Here is a 22,182-nt window from a genome sequence, read left to right as displayed (position 1 = left end):
TTGTTATAACTGAGTTGGTGTGTGTGGAAAGAAATACCCCTTTCACAGTGAGTTTGTGTGTGTGGAAAGAAATACCCCTTTCACAGTGAGTCTGTGTGTGTGAACTTTCTAGTTTTGGGGAGCAGCATTCGCTGTGACACCTGGTGTTTGAGTATAACCAGTCTTTATAAGGCTTTGTGTTCAGGTGTTAACCAATCCTTTGCCTGTGGGACCTGGGAGGCGAGGATCAAATGCTGTAACACGGTGCCTTTGTGGTCCCTCTCCTTGTGGAGTTTGCAAAGTTGCGACTTTGGATTCATCTGGTGTAGTGTGCGATTTTGCTGACTATTGTGCAAAAGTAATAATTGTAACAAGCTGGTAATTTTTGTTGTGTGTCATCTAGGTTAAGCTATGTATTAAGCTTGAGCCTGAGTCAAAAGGGTTAAGCCACCCTTTTAGAAGGGTTTTAACTTAAACTGGTGTTTGTGGGCTGTCAGAGCTGAAATAGAGACAGCTTGTTATAAGTTGATTCCCAAGACTTGAGGTACAGGAGAGCTGTGTGGGTTTTTTCCCCTGCATTGTGGTAATTTGATTCTTGGGACTGTATAGTTCTGTATGTGAGATTTTAAGATTTTGTTTGCAACAAGTGCAGCATTTTATGTGGAAAAACTTGTGTGGTGATTTATGTGCATTAAAGCAAATTAAAAGAATTCCAGGAAATCCCCCCCCCCGCCCCCATTTGTGGTGTTTGTGGGCATATCAGATTTTTTGCTGTAAGAGGGACAGCCTTTTTATTTATTTTATTTGTGGTTAGACAGATTAAAGGAATCCCTTTCCCTTGCCAGTGTGAAAAGTACCTATTATATGCCTCCATGCAGATATAAAATACTATAATGTATTTTGTGGTAGTGATTATGAGGGCAGTATCAACATTTTAAGAGTATGGTAAATGTAGTTTTGTAGTTAAAGTAGGAACTATGTATGTGGGATACTTTTTTAAGAAATGGATGAAGTACTTGCACCAGATAGCAGCCACAGGACACCTAAATCTTTCAGAGAAAGAGAATTTACTGCTCTGTTATTAGAAGGAACGAACTTCTTCCCGCCTTGCTCAGCCACGAAGACGCCGCTGAGGATTAGGAGGCAGAAGTTGACACTGACCAGACAGAATCCTTTGTTTGAAAGGAATTTATGCATCATGTATGAAGTGTATGAATATGCAACAGGCTGTTGTTTTTAAAGGTTAATCCTCTGTTAACCGGTGTCCTTTTTCGGGCTTATTTTGCCCAGAAAAGGTACCCGGTCCTCCCTAACTTACTTCTTATTGTCTCGTATTGTCCTACTTTAATTGTTCAAATTATTATTACGCTAATTATATTACTATTTCTATGACAATTTTATTACTATTAAACTTTTTTTTTTTTTTAAAGTGATGGGCGTTTTTCACAATGGAGGCATGGGAGGAAAAGTGGATTTAAGGGTCTTCACTTAGTTCTCATTAGCCTGCTCTGCGATTTTGGAGTTTTCTGTCAGAAATCTCTCCCTTCCCCCACTCATCCACAGAGCTTGGGCAGTTTTCCTATTCTTGCGGTAAATTAAAGCGGTGCACTAATGCTCCTAATTAGGGGTAGGAAAACTGACGGCTTCCCGCTGAGCCGGAGCCACCGGAGCCGCAGTGCCGGGAAAGCCGTGGCGGGAGGTGCGGAGAAGTTTGTTTGTGTTTTCAGCTCAATCCCCCTCGGGCCCGGACCCGTTCCAGGGCTGTTGCTCAGCTCCGGCTCTGCCCTCACGCAGCCCGGGGGGCCCTGAGCGCGCGGGGCGGGGCTGTGCCGTGCGCAGAGCCCACCCCTGTCTGGGATTGGGCGATGGTGGCGTCAGTCGTGGCTGTGGCGCGCTGATTGGTGGGAGCGGGGCGGAGCAGGGCCCCGGTGGCGGGCTGAGGGCGGCCGTGGCTGGGCAGCGGCGCCCTTGTGGGAGCGTGTGTGCGGTCCCGTGAGCGGCGGCAGCGGCCGGAGCGCGGTGAGGCGGCGGCGGAGCTCGGAGGCGGCCGCAGCGCAGGTGGGAGCCGCGCTGGGTTGTGCGGGGGCTCAGGGCTGGCTGCGGGCCTCGGGGGCGGCAGGGGGCTCGGGCGGGTTCGTTGTGCCGTGTCCGGCCCGTGTTGTCGCTGGCGTGAGGGCGCTGCGGGAGCGGCTGCCCGCGGTCTCCTTGCGGCCGCTGCCTCGGCAGGAGCCGCTGCCGGAGCAGCGCTGGCTCGGGCCGGTTGCTGTGGCTGGGACAGAGGGGGCTGCCCCGTGCCCGGGGCTGCGCGGGGAAATTCCGTGGCCGGAGGTTTCTGTGCGCAGAGGAGACAGAGGAGTCCTGTAAAAGTGACTTTATTGCTGAGCAGAGGGAGAGGCCGTGGGGCATTTGGCGTGCGCTCTCTGCCATTGTTGTAGTTCGCAGCCGCCTTTTTATCCTCATTTTCCCGGCCTCATCTCCCTCTCCCTTTGCCCACTGGCTGAGGTACTTGGAAGGTTCAGACCTCCCGATCCGGCAACCGCATGTCGTCGTTAATGTGCATCCCCACTTTTGTATAACAGCCGATATTCACGGCTCTGTAAAGGGTTTGTTCTTCTGGAAGTTCAGGAATTTAGCGGGACTTTCTGTGAGCAGCAATCCATGTTAATTAGTAAGGTTTATTGAAGCTGGTGGTTTCATCCGTTACTTCCTTATCTATGAGTCCCTGACCCCTCACTCAGCTGCTGAATGAGCTGCACTCTCAAGGTGTGGAGCCTGGTAAAAGGAAGAGAGTTGCTGTAGCACATCAGAGGAGAAACAGCATTCGTTTAACCCATGGTCTGCCAGGGAGCCACAAAACCGTGTGCCATTCCCATCCTTTTCACGTTTGGACTGGTACATGGTCTGGGGGTTTTTTCCGTTGTTTTTTTTTTTTTTTCTCCCCTTTTCCTTTGTCATCTATTTGCCAAGACAAGTTTGAGTAATTTAATTTTCCACAAACTCTTCCTTTTTCTGCTAACAGATGATCTGATCCCATCCCATGGTTAAGGGTTGTGTTCCTCATTTCAGTGGATTGGTCAGCAGGAAGGTCAGGAGCTGGAGCTGTCTGGTTGGTTATTGTGAGGGCAGTTTGTAATCTAATGATGCCATTGAAATGAGAAATGGGTTCTGTGGCTCCTGATATGAATTGGTTTGGGTTCCCAGAGGCTGGTCCATGGTGTTGTAGGATTTGTTCTGGTGGCCGTTCATCTTTTCCCCATTTTGGGCGCTCTCTTCAGCCAAGACTTCATCAATTCACCACTTTTCTCTAACTGAATCATGAAATACTTGGATTCCCAACTGATTTCCCTGAACTTGTGGCAGCAAGAATATCTCAGTGCTCTAATGCACCCTATATAACACAGACATTTACAGCACATGTTGGAGTGGGCAGAGGGATGATTCTTTCCCCCATTTATTTTAGTGAAGTTTTCCCAACATTCTTCATTTGCTGTTTCCCTTTGCAGCTTCACCCGTTTGTGTTGCAGGGTCAGATATCCTCCCCCTGGGCTCTGCCTTGAGCTGTGCAAATTCCATCAGTGCCAGCAGGCAGAGCTTGGGGTGAGGGGCAGAGGGAATCAGCCCAATTCCTGCCCCAGGCAAGAGACCCAGGTGCATTGTCCACACTTTGCCCAGCAGTGTTAATGTGCATTTCTAAAGCTCCTCTGCAGGCTGCCTGGAATGAAGCTTTCCTTCCTGCTGCTGGGCAATGTTGATGTTTTGCTGATGGTCATAATCTCTGTGGGTATCTTTTGTGCTGTTCCCAGTGTGTTCAGATGTTAAACTCATCTCCATTGAGCAGGGTAACACCCCTTAAATAAAACCTTTAAAATTCCTTTCCCCAAGGCAAAGACAAACCAAGCCTGAGTAGAGAAATAAGATTTAAAAGAACCAAAATCGGTACATTTACAGCAGTGCAATGGCCGGCAGCCCAGAGTGTGGGTGTCCGTGAGGCCCAGAGTGGAATTGTGCCGTGGTGTTCCCCAGCAGCTGTGGCAGTGCAGGCCCAGGCAGCGCTGAAGCTGCAGCAGTGGCAGCAAGGCTTGGCCCCAGTGGCTGGAGATGGCAGAGGAGGGTGGCCAGGATTGCAGAGGATTCCAGGCGAGGATCTGTGGGCAGGCGCAGGGGCTTGGCCCGCTGTGGAGCCCTGGCTGCTGCTGCGTTGCCTTCAGGGCAGGCTCAGGGGCGGCCTCCCATCCTCCTGCTGCAGGCGGGAAGTGCAAATCTGCGGGGCTTCAGAGCCCTTGAGGCCAGGCTGAGGGGTCCCCCGTGTTGAGCTGTGCTGGCGGCTGTTTGTGGCCTCAGGGACACTTGGCATGGGCCCCTTGGCCACCAGTGGTGCTGCTTTGCACTCCTTAGGCAGGAGCCGATGTCCTGGCTGGGTGTTGGCAGCAGCAAAGTGCCAGGGCAGGCTCTGTGCCAGCCCAGCTTGCTGTGGGAGAATGTGCCTTGATATCTGCTCCAGTGGTTGCTGAAGCAGTGAGAATTGCTTTTGCCCCCCTGTTAGGTGCCATGGTGTCAGCAGAAGATATTGAAGCCTTCCTGCTCAGGGCATTTCAGTGCCAGGCTCTCACAAGCACCCACAGCTGGGCGGGTTGAGCTGAGCATGGGGCGGTGACCTGCGCTGTGTCTGATTGCCCTTCCTTAGTAACAGCCTGTCTTGTAGCTCTTTTCCCTTCTGCTGCCCTTGCAGAGCCAGCCACAAACACATTTTCTCCCTCAGGCCATGGAATGTCCCATCAATCTGTCCCAGCCTGGGTGTGGAGCTCTGTCCCTTGAGTGCAGTCCTGGGTTCCTTGCCAGCCCCTCTCCAGGCTGTTCAAACAGGAGGCTGGGTTAAACCCTTGCCCTGTCCTCAATTCTAAATCCTCCTGTGCCATTGAACAAGTTTCATACTGTAATAACCAAGCCCTGCTCATCTATTTAGAGGCTGTTTAGGTTGTCAAAGCTTTACCTTGATGCCAGACTTGAACTATAGGAGATCCTCCTGTTGTCATCACTTTTCAGGCGAGGCCACTCTCTGGCCACTGGGTTGAACATTTTAGCACAAGAATTCCTTTGACTAGACCCTCTTTAATATACACCTATAATTCAAATTCTTTTTCCGTGTCTGGAAGGCCCAGGCCAGCCGCCTCAGTTAATCTTCATTTTAACACTTGAAAATTCTGTTTCCTCCTCCTGTCCATCTATCCAGTTTGTTGACTGGCAGGATAGGAGTGTTGTAGGGAGACATCCCTGGCTCCAAAAGCCCTGCCTTTAACAGGGACTCAATCCCAGGCTGTGAGCCCTTCCTTCCCTCTCTTGGAACAGGGTATTGCTTGTCCTGGTTGCTTTAAAGTAATTTGTAGAGGCTCCATATCTAATTTTCCCTCTTTCCCTGGGGCTGCCCACACTTCTGGGTTCACTTCAGCATAGGCCTTGCCTGACATTTGGCACAGAGGTACAACAGAACTGGCCTCTGTATCACTTTTTATAATATTAATTTGCATTATGAGTTTAGCGATCAAATGCCTTCCCAGTAAATCATGATAACATTTAGGACCAAGTAAAAATTCATGCATTTCAGACCCATCTCCCACTTCTGCCAACAGTGGTTGAATAAAACCACACATCCTTCCCACTTATCCCCTGAATAATCAGAGACATTTTTGGCATTTCCCCCCCCATTAGGTCTAAGATTCAGAGTGGATTGAGAGGCCCCTGTGTCCATCAGAAAATGCCTCCTCTCAATGCACACCCACCCTGAATGTTCTCAAGGGCTGCAGTGTGGAGGGTCCCTGGTGTGATGGGAGCTGTGACAGCCCTGCCAATCCATGTCCATCAAGGGGTGGACTTGCTGGTCCTGAGGGTGCTGCTGTCTGTGCTTGCAGTGTCCTTGTGCCCTGCAGCTGGAGGCCTGGTTCCTTGCCAGGGGCTGTTTGGGTGGGCTCTCCCCTGGTGAGGAGGGCAATGCCTCTGCCAGGTGCTTGTGGCCAAGCTGTGCCCTGGGTGCTGGGGCCCCCTTGGGCCCTGGGCTTGATCCCTCAGGGGCTGTAGGAACTGTGCCCTGGCCTTTGCCTTCAGCTTGGCCTTTTGCTGCTCCCTTCTTGCATTCACCTGCTGTGCCTTTGTGCCCAAGTGCTGCAGGGCCTTCTTCTGCCCCTTCAGCAGCCCCCCTCAGTGCCTGTGGGTGCTTGTCTTGCTTTACAAGAGAGGTGTCTGCCCGGGAAGGCAGAAAAAGCCTCTCTTGGAATGGAGAATGCAAACCCCCTCCCTCTTAATGTTTAGACTAGTGAAATCAAAGGACTCTGAGGCAAAGATATGGAAATAGGAATACCAGGTCTTTACTAGTGTGTATAATAAAGCAAACAACCACCAACAGCTGCGGCACTGACAGCAAACAGAGCCCGGACCCAGTCCCGGCCTTTGGGCTGCGGCGCTTTGCCCTTGGGTGCAGTTCCGGGCACGGCCGGCAGGGGCGCTGGTGGCTCCCTTGGGGCGGGGCAGCGCATCCCTCCCATGGGAGCCTCTCGGAACGGAAATAGAGCAATCCCTTCATCTAACTCTTTCACTTTTTTACCTTCTCTAGCTTTTCTCCCGTGTTTTGGGAAAGAATTTGGAGAGGGCTGCCTTTTAACTGAGCTCTTAGTGTTTCCATAAGGTACTTCCTGTAGAGAGAGAGAGTTTCCCTGAACAGCCGGAGCTGTGGTTACCAAGGGGCCATAACTCAGAGCAGGACCGGGTCAGGGGAGGATATCCCGCCGAGGCTGGGTCGGAGTGTGGGCAGGGTCTGCTGCCGGAATCGGCAGAGGGGGATCTTCCCATGGAGCCCGAGGCGGAGCGTGGGCAGCCCCCACATGGCTGATGGCGGCTGATCCGGCAGCTGCCGGCAGAGCAAAGGCAGGTGGGAGAGCCCGGCAGCAGCGGCGGTGCCCAGCGCAGGTGGCACGGGCAGGGCAGCCGGGGATGGGATGGCTGGGACCCGCCCTGGGTGCGGTGGGCGCGGTGACCTCGGAGCAGGCGGCAGGACAGAGCAACCCCCATCTTCCCCAGCATGGGCGGCAGAGCGGCCGCGGGCCAGGCAGTGGGAGCAGGGCACACAAATTCAGTGACAGCGGCGGGGCAGGTGGAGCTGCCCTGGGCAGTGAGGCCGCACCTGGGATAGAAACCGGGGCAGGTGGAGCTGAGGCGGGCAGCGAGCCGGGACCCGGGACAGGCGCCTGGGCCGCGAACAGAGGGGGCAAGACCTGCAGAGGATCCCACTCTCTTTCTGATTTTTCCTCTTGTTCCCTTCCCTTTCATTTCCCTTTTTCTTTTCTTGTTTTTTCTCGGGGCATTCTGATACTTCAAAGATTTTTATTCTCCTGAAATCTCCTGTCTAACATATGGCATATTCTCTTTCTTCTATATTAAATGGGGTTTTTTTACAAATAAACCCACAACCTAACAAATCTAAACTTCTGCTTGGATACTTTGAAATGGCCAACGAGCTGACTCAGGACCTCCTAATGTTGTTTTTCTCATCACCTTTTTATTTATCCTTTGGCAAATTAAGGATACATCCTAAATCCAAAAATCCCAGTGCACGTATCGTTCCTTAAAAAATGATCACACAAAGCTTGAGTACCCCAGTGCGTTTTCTGATGCCTGTCTTTTAATATTTTCCTAGAAGTAAAGTAATTTATTAAGTAATTGTCTTCCATCAAGAAGTTTCCATTTCCCTGATTTATCTTGTTCAATTCCTGTCTTGTTTAATTCTTTTTTCTTGACTTTCCTAAACTTTAGAATTTCCAGTTTTTCCTCGTTTGGAGTTAATATTAACATAACTATTTCAGCTCCATTTTCTGCTGCATCCTTAGCTTCGTGATCTGCCAAATTATTTCCTCCTCTTTCTGGGGTCTTTCCCTTTTGGAGTTCCCTAATATGTACTATAGCTATCTCTTTCAGTTGATTGTAATGCCTCTAAAATAAGTTCCTCATGTACCAGTCCTTTTCTTCTTGAATTAAGTAATCTTCTTCCTTTCCAAATTTTTTACAGATATGTACTACTCTAAAGGCATACCTTGAATCAGTATATATAGTTCCTTTATTTAAATATTCTAGTGCTCTTTTTAAATTATATAATTCACAAGTTTGAGCTTACTAGTTTAACAGTAATTTCCCTTTTTCCATAGTTTGCATGTTTTTCCCATCAACTACTACATACCCTATATTTTCTCCTTTTGCACGGAGTTGTATCTCTGTTAGCTAACATAACTCCCAAAGGAATTTTTTTTTTCATTTTTTTTCCCCCTGTGTCCAACTTACGGGTTTTCTGTCTCATTTTTCAAGATCTTATCTATTCATCGTCTTCCTCTGTTTTTCACATTCACTAACAACCTAAATACCACTTTTCTTTCAAATACAGTCATGAAAATAAAAAATGTTTTTCTCACACTACTTTCAATACAATACACCTCCCTCCAAGGAAATATATTGAAGCTTAAAATACACAATCCACATTACCTATACTTTCATTCATCTACATTCACTCACTTTTATTTCCCATTCTCTTCCACCCATTCTTTCCCACCCTCAGGACACAGAGTGGATCCCTGTTGACAGAGAATCGCGGGTCCCTGTGGCCCCCCCTCACCTTGGGGTGGCCTCTGGGTCTCAGTATCTCCGGGCCTCCTGGGAGGGCCCTGACTCTGCTGCCTCCGGTGCCGTTCACCTGTGAGGCTGATTTGTGTGTCACTCACACTCTTTAGCCATGGCCCCCTCACACACTCTGGGGACAATGGCTCGTTTGCAGGTCACCTGTACCTTATGCCACAGCCCCCACACCCAGGAGAACAATGGCTTATTTGTGGGTCACACACTCCTCTTTCCACAGCCCCCCTTCCCACCTGCCCGGGAAGCTGAGGCTGATTTTGTGTGTGACTCACTCTCACACACAGCAAGGCAACAATAAGGTACCTTTTACTTTCACATCACCTATTAAAACTTTAGGTGTTTCTGGCCAGTCCTGGTGCTCTTGGATATCCCTCAACCCAGCTGTGTTGTGCAACCCCAGATGCTCTTGGGTGTCGGAGAGTCGGGGGTAGGACGGTCGGGACGGACGGAGACGAGAGATCTCTGCAGCCAGGTCGTGGAACTTGCGGTTTATTGCAAAGGGTCTGGGTGCAGGGCCCTGCTTGGAGCTGCCAGGCACAGCTCGGAGCAGGCCCAAGAGAAGAGAGGGGTAGAGAGGGTGAGAGAGTGAGAGAGTAAAAGCGTAAGAGAGCGAGGTTCCCGTTACAATACAATAAATTTTCTTCTCTGTTGAATATTCTATTTCTCACTAACCAATCTAGTACAAGATACAAATCCTAGAGCATTTACATACAGCCTATAAGAATCATTACATTACCATATGTGTTACATTTTAAACCCTTAAAACTCCTTTTTGGACCCCTTCTGCTGAGCTAGTAGAGTCTGCTCTGACCCTTGGACCTGTCTGTAAGCAGAGGGAATTTTTTCATCAAAAGGGGATTACCTTCAGTCAGCCATACCATTGTTTTCCAGTTGTTCAGAAACTGAGATATCTCAAATCTTGCTTTCATTTCAATCTCGCTCATAGTTTCTATATTGTCAAAATCTTTTGCCAGACAATCATATTTATAAGGCTTTCCTGTTTCATCTTCCCCAACACTTTGGCATTTTTTTATCCCTCAGCCCAGCTGTGTGCTCCAATCCCAGATGCTCTTGAGGATATCTTCACTCTGGCAGAATTTTGCTTAACCCTGAATGCTCTTGGAATGTTAGTCCCTCAACCCAGCAGGTTTTAATTCTGGATGCTCTTGGGCACTCTTATCCCTCAATCCAGCAGGTTTTTAGGGGCCTCGTTTGTCCCGTTTCCTAGTGGATTGGGTTCGGAAACTCCTCTGCTCCCTTTCTCCGAGGGGTCCAGCCCCTCTCTGGGACCCAGTCCCAGTTACCCCGGGGGATTCTCTCACTCCTGTTAACATTCACTTCGTCTCTCTCCTGGCCACTTACCACGGAAAGTCCGAAACGCAGCGTGGGAGACTCGAGCACTCACTTGGCAGGTCTGGGACAACCAGCCCTCCTCTCATTCACACACATTCATCCCCCTGTACCTGCCCCCCTGAGAAATACTTACCAATCCCTTTTCCTTCCCGGGTTCTTCGTGCACATTACTACTCTTAGGGGACGAGTTACCACGGTTGTAGGGAGCCTTTTTCCCTTCTCTTTGTTTTATTGTCTCCTTTTGTCCACCATAACCTGCGTCTGTCGGTCACCCCAGGGGAGACAGAGCGAGGCTGCCAACGGGGCAGGGTGCGCCTTCCCCACTCTGACTCTCCTAAAGCACCGGCAGCGAGGTGTTAGTAACCATCCTCTGCTACCAAATCGTGAAAAATGCCAATCACTTGCTTTTAAAATTTGCAAAGTTTAATGGTAATAAAATGGTTATAAAAAATAGTAATAATATTAGAGTAATAACAATTGCGACAAATCGAATTAGGACAATATGAGACAACAATTACAAAGTTACGCATGTCTGGGTACCTTTTTCTGGGCAGCACAAGCCTGAGAAAGGACACCGGTTAACACAGGATTAACCATTTAAAACAATAGCCTGTTGCATATTCATACACTTCATACATGATGCATAAATTCCATTCAAACACAGGATTCTGTCTGGTCATTGTCAACTTCTTCCTCTGAAACCTAACAGCAGCTTCGAGGCAGGAAGAAGTTATTTCTTCTGACAAGAGACCAATAAATTCTTTTTCCTTGAAAGATTTAGGTGTCCTGTGGCTGCTCTCTCGCTGCAAGTCCTTTCTTTAAAAAAGTCTCATACCAAGCATAGTTTCTATTTTAACATTTTTTTAATAACCTAAAACTATATTTAACCCACTACTTAAGAGAATTAATACAGCGTTACTTTCTAACACAAGACATATAATATTCATATTAATAATTGTGAAAACCCAATCACAAAATATGCACTTTTCAAAAGTATATTCCCACTTACTTCCAGTCTCTCCCAGTATGGTCCCAGCTGTCTCCAGCATGGTTCCAGTTGCTTCCTCAATCACTTCAGTGAGTCCCAGTATGATGCCATTTGCTCCCAGTTGCTCCCAGTCAGGCCCAGTATGGGGGATGATGTGCAGGGTGTGCTCACTGTGACACTCAGTTCCTCCCAGTATTATTCCAGTCTGTCCCAGTATGATCCCAGTCTCAGATTTGGCCCCAGTGTGCTCCCAGTCTCTGCCAGAATAAACCAGTTTTGCTCCACATGGTTCCAGTTCCTCTCTTTCACCCTCACTTTCCTTCCAGTCACTCCCAGTATATCCCAGGGTACCCCAGTTCCCTCCACCATCTTTCCCGTTCCTTCCAGTATGATCCCATTTGCTCCCAAGCACTCCCAGTCAGCCTCAGAGTAGTGGCACTCACTGCCAGTATGATCCTAGCCATCCTCAGCACCATCCCAGTTCATCCCAGTATGTCCCATTTACCCCTAACATGGTCTCAATTGCCCCCTCCAGGCTCCTACTCACTCCCAGTTTGATCTCAGCATGATCCCAGTATGATGGCAGCATGGAGTCAGTACAAACTCAGTACAATCCCAGTATGATGCCAATAGGATGTCAATAGAAAGCCAGTCCCAGTCACTCCCAGTATGATCCCAGAATGATCCCACTGTCCATCAGTGCGATCACAGTCTGCCCTGGCATGGCAATATGATCCCGGAATAATGTCAGTACAAACCCAGTACAGTCCCAACATGATCCCAGTACAATCCCAGTATGATGTCAGTATCAACCCAGTACAGTCCCAGTCACTCCCAGTACAATCCCAGTATGATATCTGTACAAGCCCAGTACCTTCCCAGTCACTCCCAGTAGGATCCCAGTCCAGCCCAGTTCCTGGCAGTGCTGCCACTGCTGGGATCCCCCAGCCCTGTGTGCGTTCCCCCCTGGCGGATGTGCCGAGACGAGCCCCAAGGGCTGGCAGTGCCCAGGCAGGGTCCCCAGCAAGGCCCAGTTTGGATGTGCAGCCCCCAGTTTGCCCAGTTTGTGTCTCCTTTGGCCCAGGCCGGGTTCCCCCCGCCCGCAGCGGCTGGAGCAGCCGAGAGCCCCGCGCTGCCCATCCCGACATGTCCCGGCTCCATCCCCGCTCCTGCCGCGGCTGCGAGGGCTGCGGGAATGGGGCAGCGAGGGTGTGGCTGCTGCTGGGGGAGGAGGAGAAGGGAGGGAAGGGCCGGGATGGAGGGGGAGGAGGAGGTGGGGTTTGGGAGGAGGAGCAGGGGGAGGGATGGAAGAGAAGGGATGAAGGCGGAGAGAGAGCAGTGATGAAAGAGGCAAAGGAGGTGGGAATAAGGCAGAGGGGAAGGAGGAGTGCCGGGGATGGAAGGGGAGGAGTGGGAGGAAGAGGAAGAGGAGGGACAAAGGCAGATCGAGGCTGAGCCGAGGTAGGGAACCATGCAGTCGATCCCTGCCTGAATTCGCAGCCCCCACCTGTGGGATCATCGCCCCCCCATCACATGTATGAGCGGGGAGGGGGAGCTCGGCCCAGATATCCTGGGGGGTCCCTGGGTTGGGGTTTTTGGGGGATGTTTGGAGAATGAAGAAGTCCAAGGCTGAGCGGAAAAGGCCCCTTGGTGGGACATCGGGGGGTGGTGGTGGTGGCTGCTGGCAGAGGCAGCCTGGAGGAGCAGAGCCCGGTGTCCCCCAGGAGCCCAAAGTGGGGAGCCCAGAGAGGGGGGAGCGGCGCCATTGCGGGAGCCTCAAGAGCCTGGAGAGGGGCAGGGGGGACTCCTTGGAGCCGCTGGAGCCCAGAGCAGAGAATGAGGGGAGAAGGGAGCCCGGGAGCCCAAAAAGCCCCGGCATCCCGAAATGGGGAGAGCGAAGCGAGGGGAGCTTTTGGAATTGCTGGGACTGCCAGCTGCCTGGGCAGGGCGGGCACCGAGGAGAAGGGGGACCCCCAATCCAAGCGTGACCCCCGCAGCTGGGACAGGGGGAACCCCCGAACACCAGAGGGGAGGGACCAGGGATGGGGAACCCCTGGGAGGCTTTTTCAGGGCTGAATCTGGGTGTTTGGGACGTTTTTCTGGAGCCCAGAGTGCCAGTGACTTGTAGAGATGGACTTGGGCAGAGGGACCTTCAAACTCACCGTGCTCATCCCTTGTTTTCCCCAAACCAGGATTTCCCATTGCCAGCTCCTGGGAGGCTGCGAGGAAGTAGGACATGCCCCAGGACAATGAGGCAGGTGAGGAGGAAGTCAGTGTCTCTGGAATGCTTAAAATCAGATGGTTTTGGGAAAGCTGCAAAAGACAAGCCTCAGAGACATTAGAACTGATTTGGGCTTGGCAGCAGCCAATAGATTGATCAGCAGAAAAATTGTATAAGAAGTAGAAAGTAAGGAGAAATAGAACAATGGTCTGTGCATTAACACTTATCTAGAATAACTCCCTAAGCTGCGGAAAAGTGTATCTAGCAAGATATTAGAAGTTTCAAGCTTAATACTGGAGCTCTGTGCATTGTTTTTTAAGGCTTACAAGCAGGTATTGTACTTGAAATAAGCAAGCGTTGTTTTAACCATCAATGTGCTTATAGTGCTTGGATGGAACTACAGTCAATATGCTTTTGCTTTGCGTGATTGGCCAAAAACCTTTTAAAGTAAGTTTTAACATGAACTCCTTTGTCTGCTACCTATAAAGTGAGCTACTGGCATCTTCCCATTGTCATAACCAAGTAATGAGACAGATGGTTGGAAAATCACACAGCTCGGGATGCATTCCCAGCAGTCCAGTCCTGTTTGTGATTTGTGCACAGCCCCAAACTGACGATGAGTGCCCCTTTCCCCTCTGTGCTGCTCCATCTCCCAGCCCAGCACGGCCCCGGCTGCAGCTCAGCCCTGGGGGGATCTCCTTGCCCTTGCCTATGGCACGGAGGCAAATCCCATCCTGTCCTTGTCCTTCCTTCCCCAGAGCAGGAGCTGAGCATGGAGAGCAGGGAGGACAAATGCCCGTGGCAGAACCTGGTGGCAGAGGCCGTTTTGAGCGGCTCCACGGCGCAGGAAGCCAACGGGGAGGAAAAGCCCCGGAGATGCCACACGAGGAGGGGCTGCAAACACAGCTGGCGGGGATCTGAGGGGGAAAGAGCCAGCCTGGGCTGGGAAGGCGGCCGGAGACGGAGCCAGAGGTCAGAGCTGGTGCTCCATGAGCAGCTCCATGATGGGGAGAAGCCGCACACATGCGTGGAGTGTGGGAAGAGCTTCAGGTGGAACTGCGACCTGATTGTGCACCAGAGGATCCACACTGGGGAGAAGCCCTACGAGTGTGGGGAGTGTGGGAAGAGCTTCAACCTGAGCTCCCACCTTACCAGCCACCAGAGGATCCACACTGGAGAAAGGCCGTACAAGTGTTCCGAGTGTGGGATGTGCTTCAGAGAGAGCTCCAGCCTGATCACACACCACAGGACCCACACTGGGGAGAGGCCCCATGAGTGTTCCAAGTGTGGGAAGGGGTTTCTGACCAGCTCTGATCTCCTCCGGCACTATCTGAGTCACAGGGAGGAGAGGCCCTTCCAATGCCCCGACTGTGGGAAGGGATTCAAGCGCAACTCCACCCTCGTCACCCACCGGCGCATCCACACAGGGGAGAGGCCCTACGAGTGTCCCCAGTGTGGGAAGAGCTTCTCACAGAGCTCTAACTTGACCCAACACCAACGGAGGCACCACTAAGGGAAGCCCTGTGAGTGCCCCGAGTGCGGGCAGAGCTTCGTGCACTGCTCCAACTCCATCCCCCACTGGAGGAGGCACTTTGGGCACAGCCCAGGTGAACCACATTCCCTGTGATCCGTGTTGGGAACACACCTGGCTGCTTCGCCTTTTGGTTTGGCCTCTGCTTCACCTTCATCCTTTAAGAACACCGAAAACTGGGTTAAATGAAGGAAATTCATTGAATGTATCTGATGTTGCATAATTTCTCAGTTGTTTTAGAGGGAATTTAGGATTTGGGGACACGTTTTGTGTGGAGTGCTGCTGTTGCTAAGAGGCAGGAATTTGATCTCACCCTTCTTGTGTTGCTAAGAACTCCTCCCCTGACCCCAACCCCAACTCCACCCTTGGGATACCCTATAAAAACTCCATGGCCCTTCCTGTGCCCTGTCTTTGGGGGTTAAGAAATGGATTCCCAAAGAATCAGCCCTATTCCTACTGGATTCCAAAGGATCAGCCTCATTCTCCACTGGATTCCTAGAGGACAAAGCTTTTCCCAGTGGATTCCCAGAGGATCAGCCCTTTCCCCACTGGATTCTTAGAGGATTAGCCTTTTTCTGACCAGATTCCAAAAATTTCAGCTTTTCCCTCTGGATTCTCTGAGGATAAATATTTGCCCACTGGATTCCCGGAGGATCAGCCTTTTTCACTGGATTCCCAGAGGATTCTGACTCTGTCACTTTTTTTGTTTGTACTACTGCATTTGTATTTTTAATTTTTCCTAATAAAGAACTGTTATTTCTACTCCCATATCTTTGCCTGAGAACCCCTTAATTTCAAAATAATTAATGTAATCATTATCATCATTATCATCAAAGGGAGGGGGTTTACATTTTGTATTTCAGTGGAGACTCCTGAAATAGGGAGACACCCCCAAGGCTGGGCCATGTAAAATAGTTCCTGAAATATGTAGATTAGTTTATGGATATGCATGAGGGTCTATGAATATGCAACAGGCTGATGTAGTTAAACCAGATTAATTAAGGGGTGTCCCTGAAAATAACTGGGGGGTCTTGGTGGCCATAACAACCTTTGCTTTATGGTCCTTTTCTCCCGTTACATCAGCCTGTTACATATTAATAGGCTTTTCGCGTATCCATGAACTACTTTACATATTCCAGGAACAAAATTGGCTTCATCCTGTTTGGGGGACCCATCCCCCTCCCAGCTCAATTTTGGGGTCCCACCCCCCTCTTTTCCCTGCTCTCCCTCCCCTTTCCGATCGTTCCCGCAATCCCCTCCCCCGTGTTTGATTTTGGGGGCTCCAGGCCCTTCATGCTCCGTTTTAGGGTCCCGACCCCATTTTGGATTAATTTGGGGTCCCCAGCCCATCCCCAGGATCACCTTCCCCCGCCACTAAATTCCGCTCCTGGCAACTGATGAGTCATCAGCGAGACACGCTCTGATTGGCTGGAAATTACACCCTTCCCCTTCCCCCCCCCCCCCCCCCCCCCGCGATTTCTGAGTATTTACCGCAGTGAGAGGCCTTGGTCTGTGCCGGGCAAGTGATGAGTCAGAGCCGGGCCGGGCGCTGATTGGCTGAAAATCGCTGAGCGGGGCCAGTGCTCTGAGTTTGTGCCCAGCAAGTGGAACGTCATCAGTGTCGCGCGTTCTGATTGTTCCGGATCTGTTTATGGGTGGGGACCGGGCGAACTGGGGTTTCTTGGGGTTTCTTTGGGTTAATTTAGGGTTTGTTTGGGGTTTATTTGGGGCTATTTATGGACAAATTGGGGTTTCTCTTGGGTTTTACTTGATTTATTTCTGTTTATTTGATGTTATTTGGAATCATTTGAGTTTATTCGGAAGTATTTTGGTTTGTTTGGGTTTATTTGGGCTTATTTGGAATTATTTGGGGTTCTTGGAAGTTATGTTGGTGTACATGGGGTTTTTTTAGGTGTACTGGAAATCATTTGGGGGTCTTTGAGTTTAATTTGTTTTTTTTTTTTTGGTTTTTTGGGGGGTTATTTGGAATTTTTTGGGGTTATTTGGGGCAGTTTCAGGTATTTGGGGTTTTTTGGGTGTTCTTTGGGGTTTATTTCGAGTGTTTTGGGGTTATTTAGGTTATTTGGGGTCATATGGGGTCAAAAAACCCGGGAATGTTTCTCCTGTAAAAAAATGGGAATTTTTCGTGAAAAATCTGAGAGTTTTTCCCCAAAAACCCGGGAAAGTCCTTTAAAAAAATCCCAGACTTTTCCCAGCCAATAGCAGCGCACCCCACCCCAAACCAACCAATCACCGCGGGTATTCCCTCAGGAACACCGGTCTTACCGTGCGCGGATCCGACCAATGCCTCCCCACCGCCCGCCTCTCGCGCGCCGAATCAACCAATCACCGCAGGTCTCCCCTAAGCTACTCCCGCCTCTCTCGAGCTGAACCAACCAATCACCGCGCGCCTCCTCTCGGCAAAGCCCGCTTCCCTCGCCCCTCTCCTGTCAATCACCGCGTTTTCTATCAAACCAACCACTCACCGGACGTCTCCCCTCAGCAACTCCCGCCCTCCCCGCGCCTCCTCAACCAATCGGTGCCGAGCCCAAAGCAGCGCCCCCTGACCACGGGCCGGGCATGGAGCGGGCGCCCCCTATTCCCCCCCACCCCGGGACCCCCTTAAGGACCCCCGGGAGCCGCCCCGGGCTCGGGCGGGTCCTGCGGGAGGCGCTAGAGAGAGCGGGGGAGGCGCTGGGAGAGGACGGGGGGCTCTGGGAGCTGCTGAGGAGGCGCAGGGACAGGTGAGGGGTCCTGGAGGGGTCGTGAGGGGAATTTGGGGAGGGGTCTTGAGGATGTTTGGGGGGGGGATTTGGGGAGGGTCTGGGGGGAACTTAAGGGGGTTTTAGCAGGGTCTGGGGGTGCTGGGGGGGGGATTTGGGGAGGGGTCCTCGGGGGGTGTCACGATCCGTCCTCACGGACGGGTTTCGTGATGGTTCATGGATTTGATCTCAGGGTGCAAAAAGAACCGACACGGTACAGTGGGGTTTTGCAATGATAATGGAAACAAATGCACCTTTATTGAATGACCACAGCAAAATGCGATAGAGGGATTAAGGGAGAGAAAAGATAAAGGAAGAGAGAGGGAATAGGGCTGCCAAACGTAGAGACAAAGTCCTTTGGTCCAGTCCAGTCAAGGATCTGCCTGTTACGTCGGGGAGATCTCAAAGTCTCTCGCTAACTCAGAGGTTTTTATTATGATAACTCTATTGGAAATTGTGAGGGAGGGGAAACAGATACAATAAGGAATAGAAGTAACAGGTAGTCCATGCTCTCAGCAGTAAACGAGAGCCATTGTCTTCTTGGTCCAGCGGTCACAACCTGCAGGCAAACATCTCGCTTTGGTCAGCTTGCCTCCCCCACACACCTGCCCCGGGCTGGGGGTTTCAGTCCCAGTCCTTGGAAGGAGCAGAGGGGCCTTTTCACATGGGGGTTCCATGTCTCAGTCCTTGATGGAGAGGCTCCTTACATCTCAGTCTGTCTGTCACGGTGGTTGTAAAACAGGTGAGGGTCTTCTGTGGGAGACCACCTGAAACTCAGGAGAAGTCCAGCCAGGCCAAGAGGTGGGACAGCTTCCAAGGCTGTTGTTGCACAAAGGGCACGGTGCCCCTTCTTCTTCTCCTTGGGCTCAGTGTAGCATACAGCAAACAACACCTGTGAGAACAATGGCTTAGCACCGCTCTCAGATCTAGGGCGTTGTTGGCATGTGACTTTCTCCTTTGGAGCCAGAGATTTAAGACAGGGGCGGTCTTTTCTTAGTGGTCCCCAAATGACGATCCTGAGGCAGACGAGGGAAAATTCAGGACCAACTCTTACACCAATATAAAATCATTTTTTAAATCATATAAATTTAAGTGGTATGGTGTTTTCATAAATTAAAATAACATTTTATTGAAATTAAAAAGTATTAGTTATTTTAAATTAATTAGATATTCTTAACAAGGGTTGAGCTCTCCCTCCCTGCTCAGTGCAGGATGTGGGGAGGGGGCGATGCTGACGGGGCCGGGGGGGCTGCAGCTCTGGGGGCGTGGAAAAACGGCGAGGTTCTGGTGCTGCTGCTCTTCTTCCTCCTCTTCTTCTTCTTTCCAGTTCCTCCTTCCCTCACCTCCTCCTCATTTCTTATCCTGCCCTTTTCTCCTCCTCTCTCCGGCCTTTCTCCTGATCCTTCCTCTTCCTCTTCCTCTTCCTCTTCCTCTTCCTCTTCCTCTTCCTCTTCCTCCTCCTCCTCCTCCACCTCCTCTTCCCGCTCCCCCCGGGCCCAGCCCCCACCCTTTGTCCCTCTCCCTCTTTCCAGATCCCTCCCCATCGCCCCCCCCCCAAACCCCTCCCCATCGCCCCCCAATAAACGGCCCCGGGCCCAACTGGGAAGCTTTACTAGGAGCACTGGGAGCAGGCACTGGGCGGGGGCAGAGCGCCAGCGGGGCTGGGGGGGACACGGGACCCCCCAAAATCAGCGGAGCGGGGACGGAGCGGGGGGTCCCGGCCGGGCCCGAGCCCACGGGGAGGGGCTGCGGCCGCCGCCGGCTCAGGAGCTCTGTGGGCAGAGAAAAGGGGGTGACACCGGGCTGGGGGCCCCGGCGGGAGCGCACACGCTCCGCCACGGCGGGGACGCCACCCCCGGCACCCGCCCTGACCTTCTTGCGCAGGGAGAAGCCGAGCCCCAGCGCCAGGAAGACCAAGCCCAAGACGAAGCCCCCGATGCCCGTCAGCATCTTGCTGCGGGCGGCGTCCGGCGGCATCTCTGGGGGATCCGCAGGGCTCAGCACCCCCAAAACCTCTCACCGACACCCCGAGCCCCTCCCAGCGCCCTCCCTGTGGCCCCCAGCCCAGCCAGGGGCCCCTGAAACCTCCCTCCGATCCATTTTTGTCCTCGCCAGGAGCCACCAAAGCCCCTCCCGTCCCTTTCAGCATCCCACAGCCCCCTCCCAGTTGCCCCCAGCGCCCCAGGACCCCCAAAGCCTCTCGCAGTCCCTTGGCAGCCCCAGTAGGACTCAGCCAGAGCCCTCCCAGACTGTGCCCAGCACAACCGAGCTCATGGCGAGCCCCTCTTTGCCATCGCCGATCTCCTTCCAGCCCCTCGGGGCTCACTGCGATCCCTCCCAGTCACACCCAGCACCCCTAAACTCCCTCCCAGTCAGACCCAGAGCCCCCAAACTCCATCCCAGTGCCCACCAGGACCCCCCATCCCCATCCCACCCTTCCCAGCATTCCCCAAACCCCTGCCCAGCCCTTGCCCAGCCCCCAGCCCCTCTCCCACTTCCAGCCCGGCTCTCTCCAGCTCCCTCCCAGTGGCTCCCAGCACAGCCCAGTGGCTCTGCCAGCGCCCCCAGGGGCTCCCCCGTACCCCAGTGCCGCCTCAGGGGCTGCTCCAGGCTGACGTGCTCCACCTGGCAGCTGTAGCTGAGCCCGCGCCGGGGGGGCGTTTCCAGCAGCACCAGCAGCTGGTGGGTCCAGTCCCCGTTGGGGACCACGTCGGTGGCCACCACGTGCTCCGAGAGCTCCTGCTGGCCCTGGAACCACCTCACCTGGATGGCAGCAGGGTAGAAATCCATCACGGAGCAGAGCAGGCGGCCGGGGCCGGGCTGGGAGCTCGAGGGGGGCACCAGCGAGGTGGACACGCTGGGGGGCGCTGGGAGAGAGAGCGGGGACACACTGGGATCAGCTGGGGGGCACTGGGAGAGATAGGGGAGGGCTGGGTTGGGCTGGAGAGGGACTGGGAAGGACTGGGCTGGGAGCTCGACGGGGGCACCAGCGAGATGGACACGCTGGGGGGCACTGGGAGAGAGGGTGGAGGTCTGGGAGTGAAGTGGGAATGAACTGGGAAAAGAATGGAAATGGACTGGGAGGGACTGGGCAGGAATTGGACACGGGCTTGGAGGGAACCCGGTGGCGCTGGGATGAACTGGGAATGAAGTGCGCGGCACTGGGAAGCCGAGTCCAGCGCGGTGCACTCGGCACTGCAGGTCTGCCTGGCAACAGATGACTAATCAGAGCGACGCGTTCTGATTGGATGAGCAGCGTCACCTTTACGCGTCGCTGAAATGGACGCGCGGGGGTCACTGAGAGGGACTGGGATGGACTGGGGGAGCCATGGTGGTCAGTGGCAGGGACAGGAGGCCCCGGGGATGGGCACAAGGAAGGCTGAGGGCTCTGGGCTGATTCCCAGGGAGGTTTTGAGGGGCTCCAGGGATTTGGCCGGGCAGGGCCCGAGGGGACACGCTCTGCTCCGCGCTCACCTCGGCGCTCGGCGCTGAACGGGCGAACCCCCTCGTAGTTGTACGGACAGACCATGTTCACCACAGACCGTGCGTACGCCAGTGTGGCCGGGTTGCTGTTCCAGTCACTGGCCCACCCCTCTCCATAGGGGGTGAACCCCACGTAGTGCCCCACGTCGCTGTCGAACATCACGAACTGCTCCCGATTGTAGATGTACCTCTGCACGAACCTCATCTTCTGCGTGCCATTAATGAAGTGACACTCTGACACTGCCCAGAACTGGAACACGCCTGTGAGAGCAGGACACAGCTCAGGGGGTGCCCACCCAGCACCTCCCAGCAGCACCCCCAGAGCTCCGGGAGCCACACCGGATCCCCACTCCGCCCCACCTGTGCCGCACGGCCGCCATGGGACCCTCCTGCCCGCGCTGCCGCTTCCTCCTTGCCACCGTTCCCCCATTTCCCCTTCCACATCCTCTCCCCCCCCACCTCCGGCCGCCCCCCAAATCACTTTTGGGGTCCCCATTTCCCCATTTTCCCAAAAATCCCCCAATCCCCAGCATTCTCCCGCTCAATTTTGGGGTCTCCCCTCCACTTTTCCCCCTCCCACCCCCCCGTCCCAGCGCCTCCCTCCGCCCCGCTCACCCGAGAGCTTCGCGCCCGCAGCCGGGTGGGCTCCCAGCACCACCAGTGCCACCAGCAGGGCCCCAGCTGCCGCCCCTCGCCCCATGGCCGGGGCCGGGCAGGGAGCAGCAGCCCCAAAGCAGCCGCGCTGCGCTGGGAGCGCCAGTCCGGAGCAGGGCGGGCTCGGCAGCGCCGCGCGTTCTCATTGGCTGCCGCCGCTTCTGGGCAGCGATCGGCCACGGGCTCTGCCCGGCAACCGATGAGGAAATCCAGCGCCCCGACTGCTCATTGGCTAAGACGCCTCCTGCCTGCGCTGCCATTGGCTGAGGCCTTTCCGGGACGCTGCAGCCCCCGGCTGGGGGTTTTTTGGGGAGGGGGAACCTTGGGGCGCTGGGCAGGTGGGAGCTCAGGTCAGCCGAGCAATGCGTGCCCAGGTGCGCGGCATCTCAGGGCTGCCCGTTGTGAGCGGTGACGCTGGCCCGATGCCGGGCACCCCCAGAGCCGCTCTGTCCCTGCCCCCCGCAGCCGCACAGGGACAGAAAATGGAACCGAGGGTTCCTGCGTGGGGACAAGGACCGGGAGAGATCCCTCAGCAAATCCC

The 22,182-nt window shown here is 53.3% G+C and overlaps 2 protein-coding genes across 2 annotated transcripts in view; one reads left to right on the top strand and one right to left on the bottom strand.

Moving 5' to 3' along the window:
- LOC128945552 (zinc finger protein ZFP2-like) overlaps positions 1–14,691 on the top strand; it is a gene marked incomplete at its 3' end in the record, with an annotated part of 51,720 nt that extends 37,029 nt beyond the window's left edge. Inside the window, exons 6-7 of the mRNA XM_054289299.1 lie at positions 14,191–14,477; positions 14,562–14,691. Coding sequence (XP_054145274.1) covers positions 14,191–14,477; positions 14,562–14,691 — 417 coding nt within the window. The remainder of the gene's footprint in view (positions 1–14,190; positions 14,478–14,561) is intronic.
- Positions 14,692–19,235: 4,544 nt separating this feature from the next.
- LOC128945529 (class II histocompatibility antigen, B-L beta chain-like) lies at positions 19,236–21,702 on the bottom strand (the record flags this gene model as incomplete). The annotated part of the gene is made up of 5 exons (XM_054289288.1): positions 21,603–21,702; positions 20,979–21,248; positions 20,087–20,371; positions 19,377–19,483; positions 19,236–19,274 (listed from the first exon to the last, which is right to left on the bottom strand). Coding segments are annotated over exons 1-5 (786 nt in total), but the record flags the coding sequence as incomplete, so codon positions are not given.
- Between the last annotated feature and the right edge of the window lie 480 nt (positions 21,703–22,182).

The sequence above is a fragment of the Melozone crissalis genome, unplaced genomic scaffold (assembly GCF_028551555.1).
Source record: "Melozone crissalis strain CALT ecotype California unplaced genomic scaffold, PUWL_Pcris_2 ptg000066l_1, whole genome shotgun sequence".
NCBI classification, from domain to species: Eukaryota; Metazoa; Chordata; class Aves; order Passeriformes; family Passerellidae; genus Melozone; species Melozone crissalis.
This window is presented reverse-complemented; position numbering and strand designations above follow the sequence as displayed.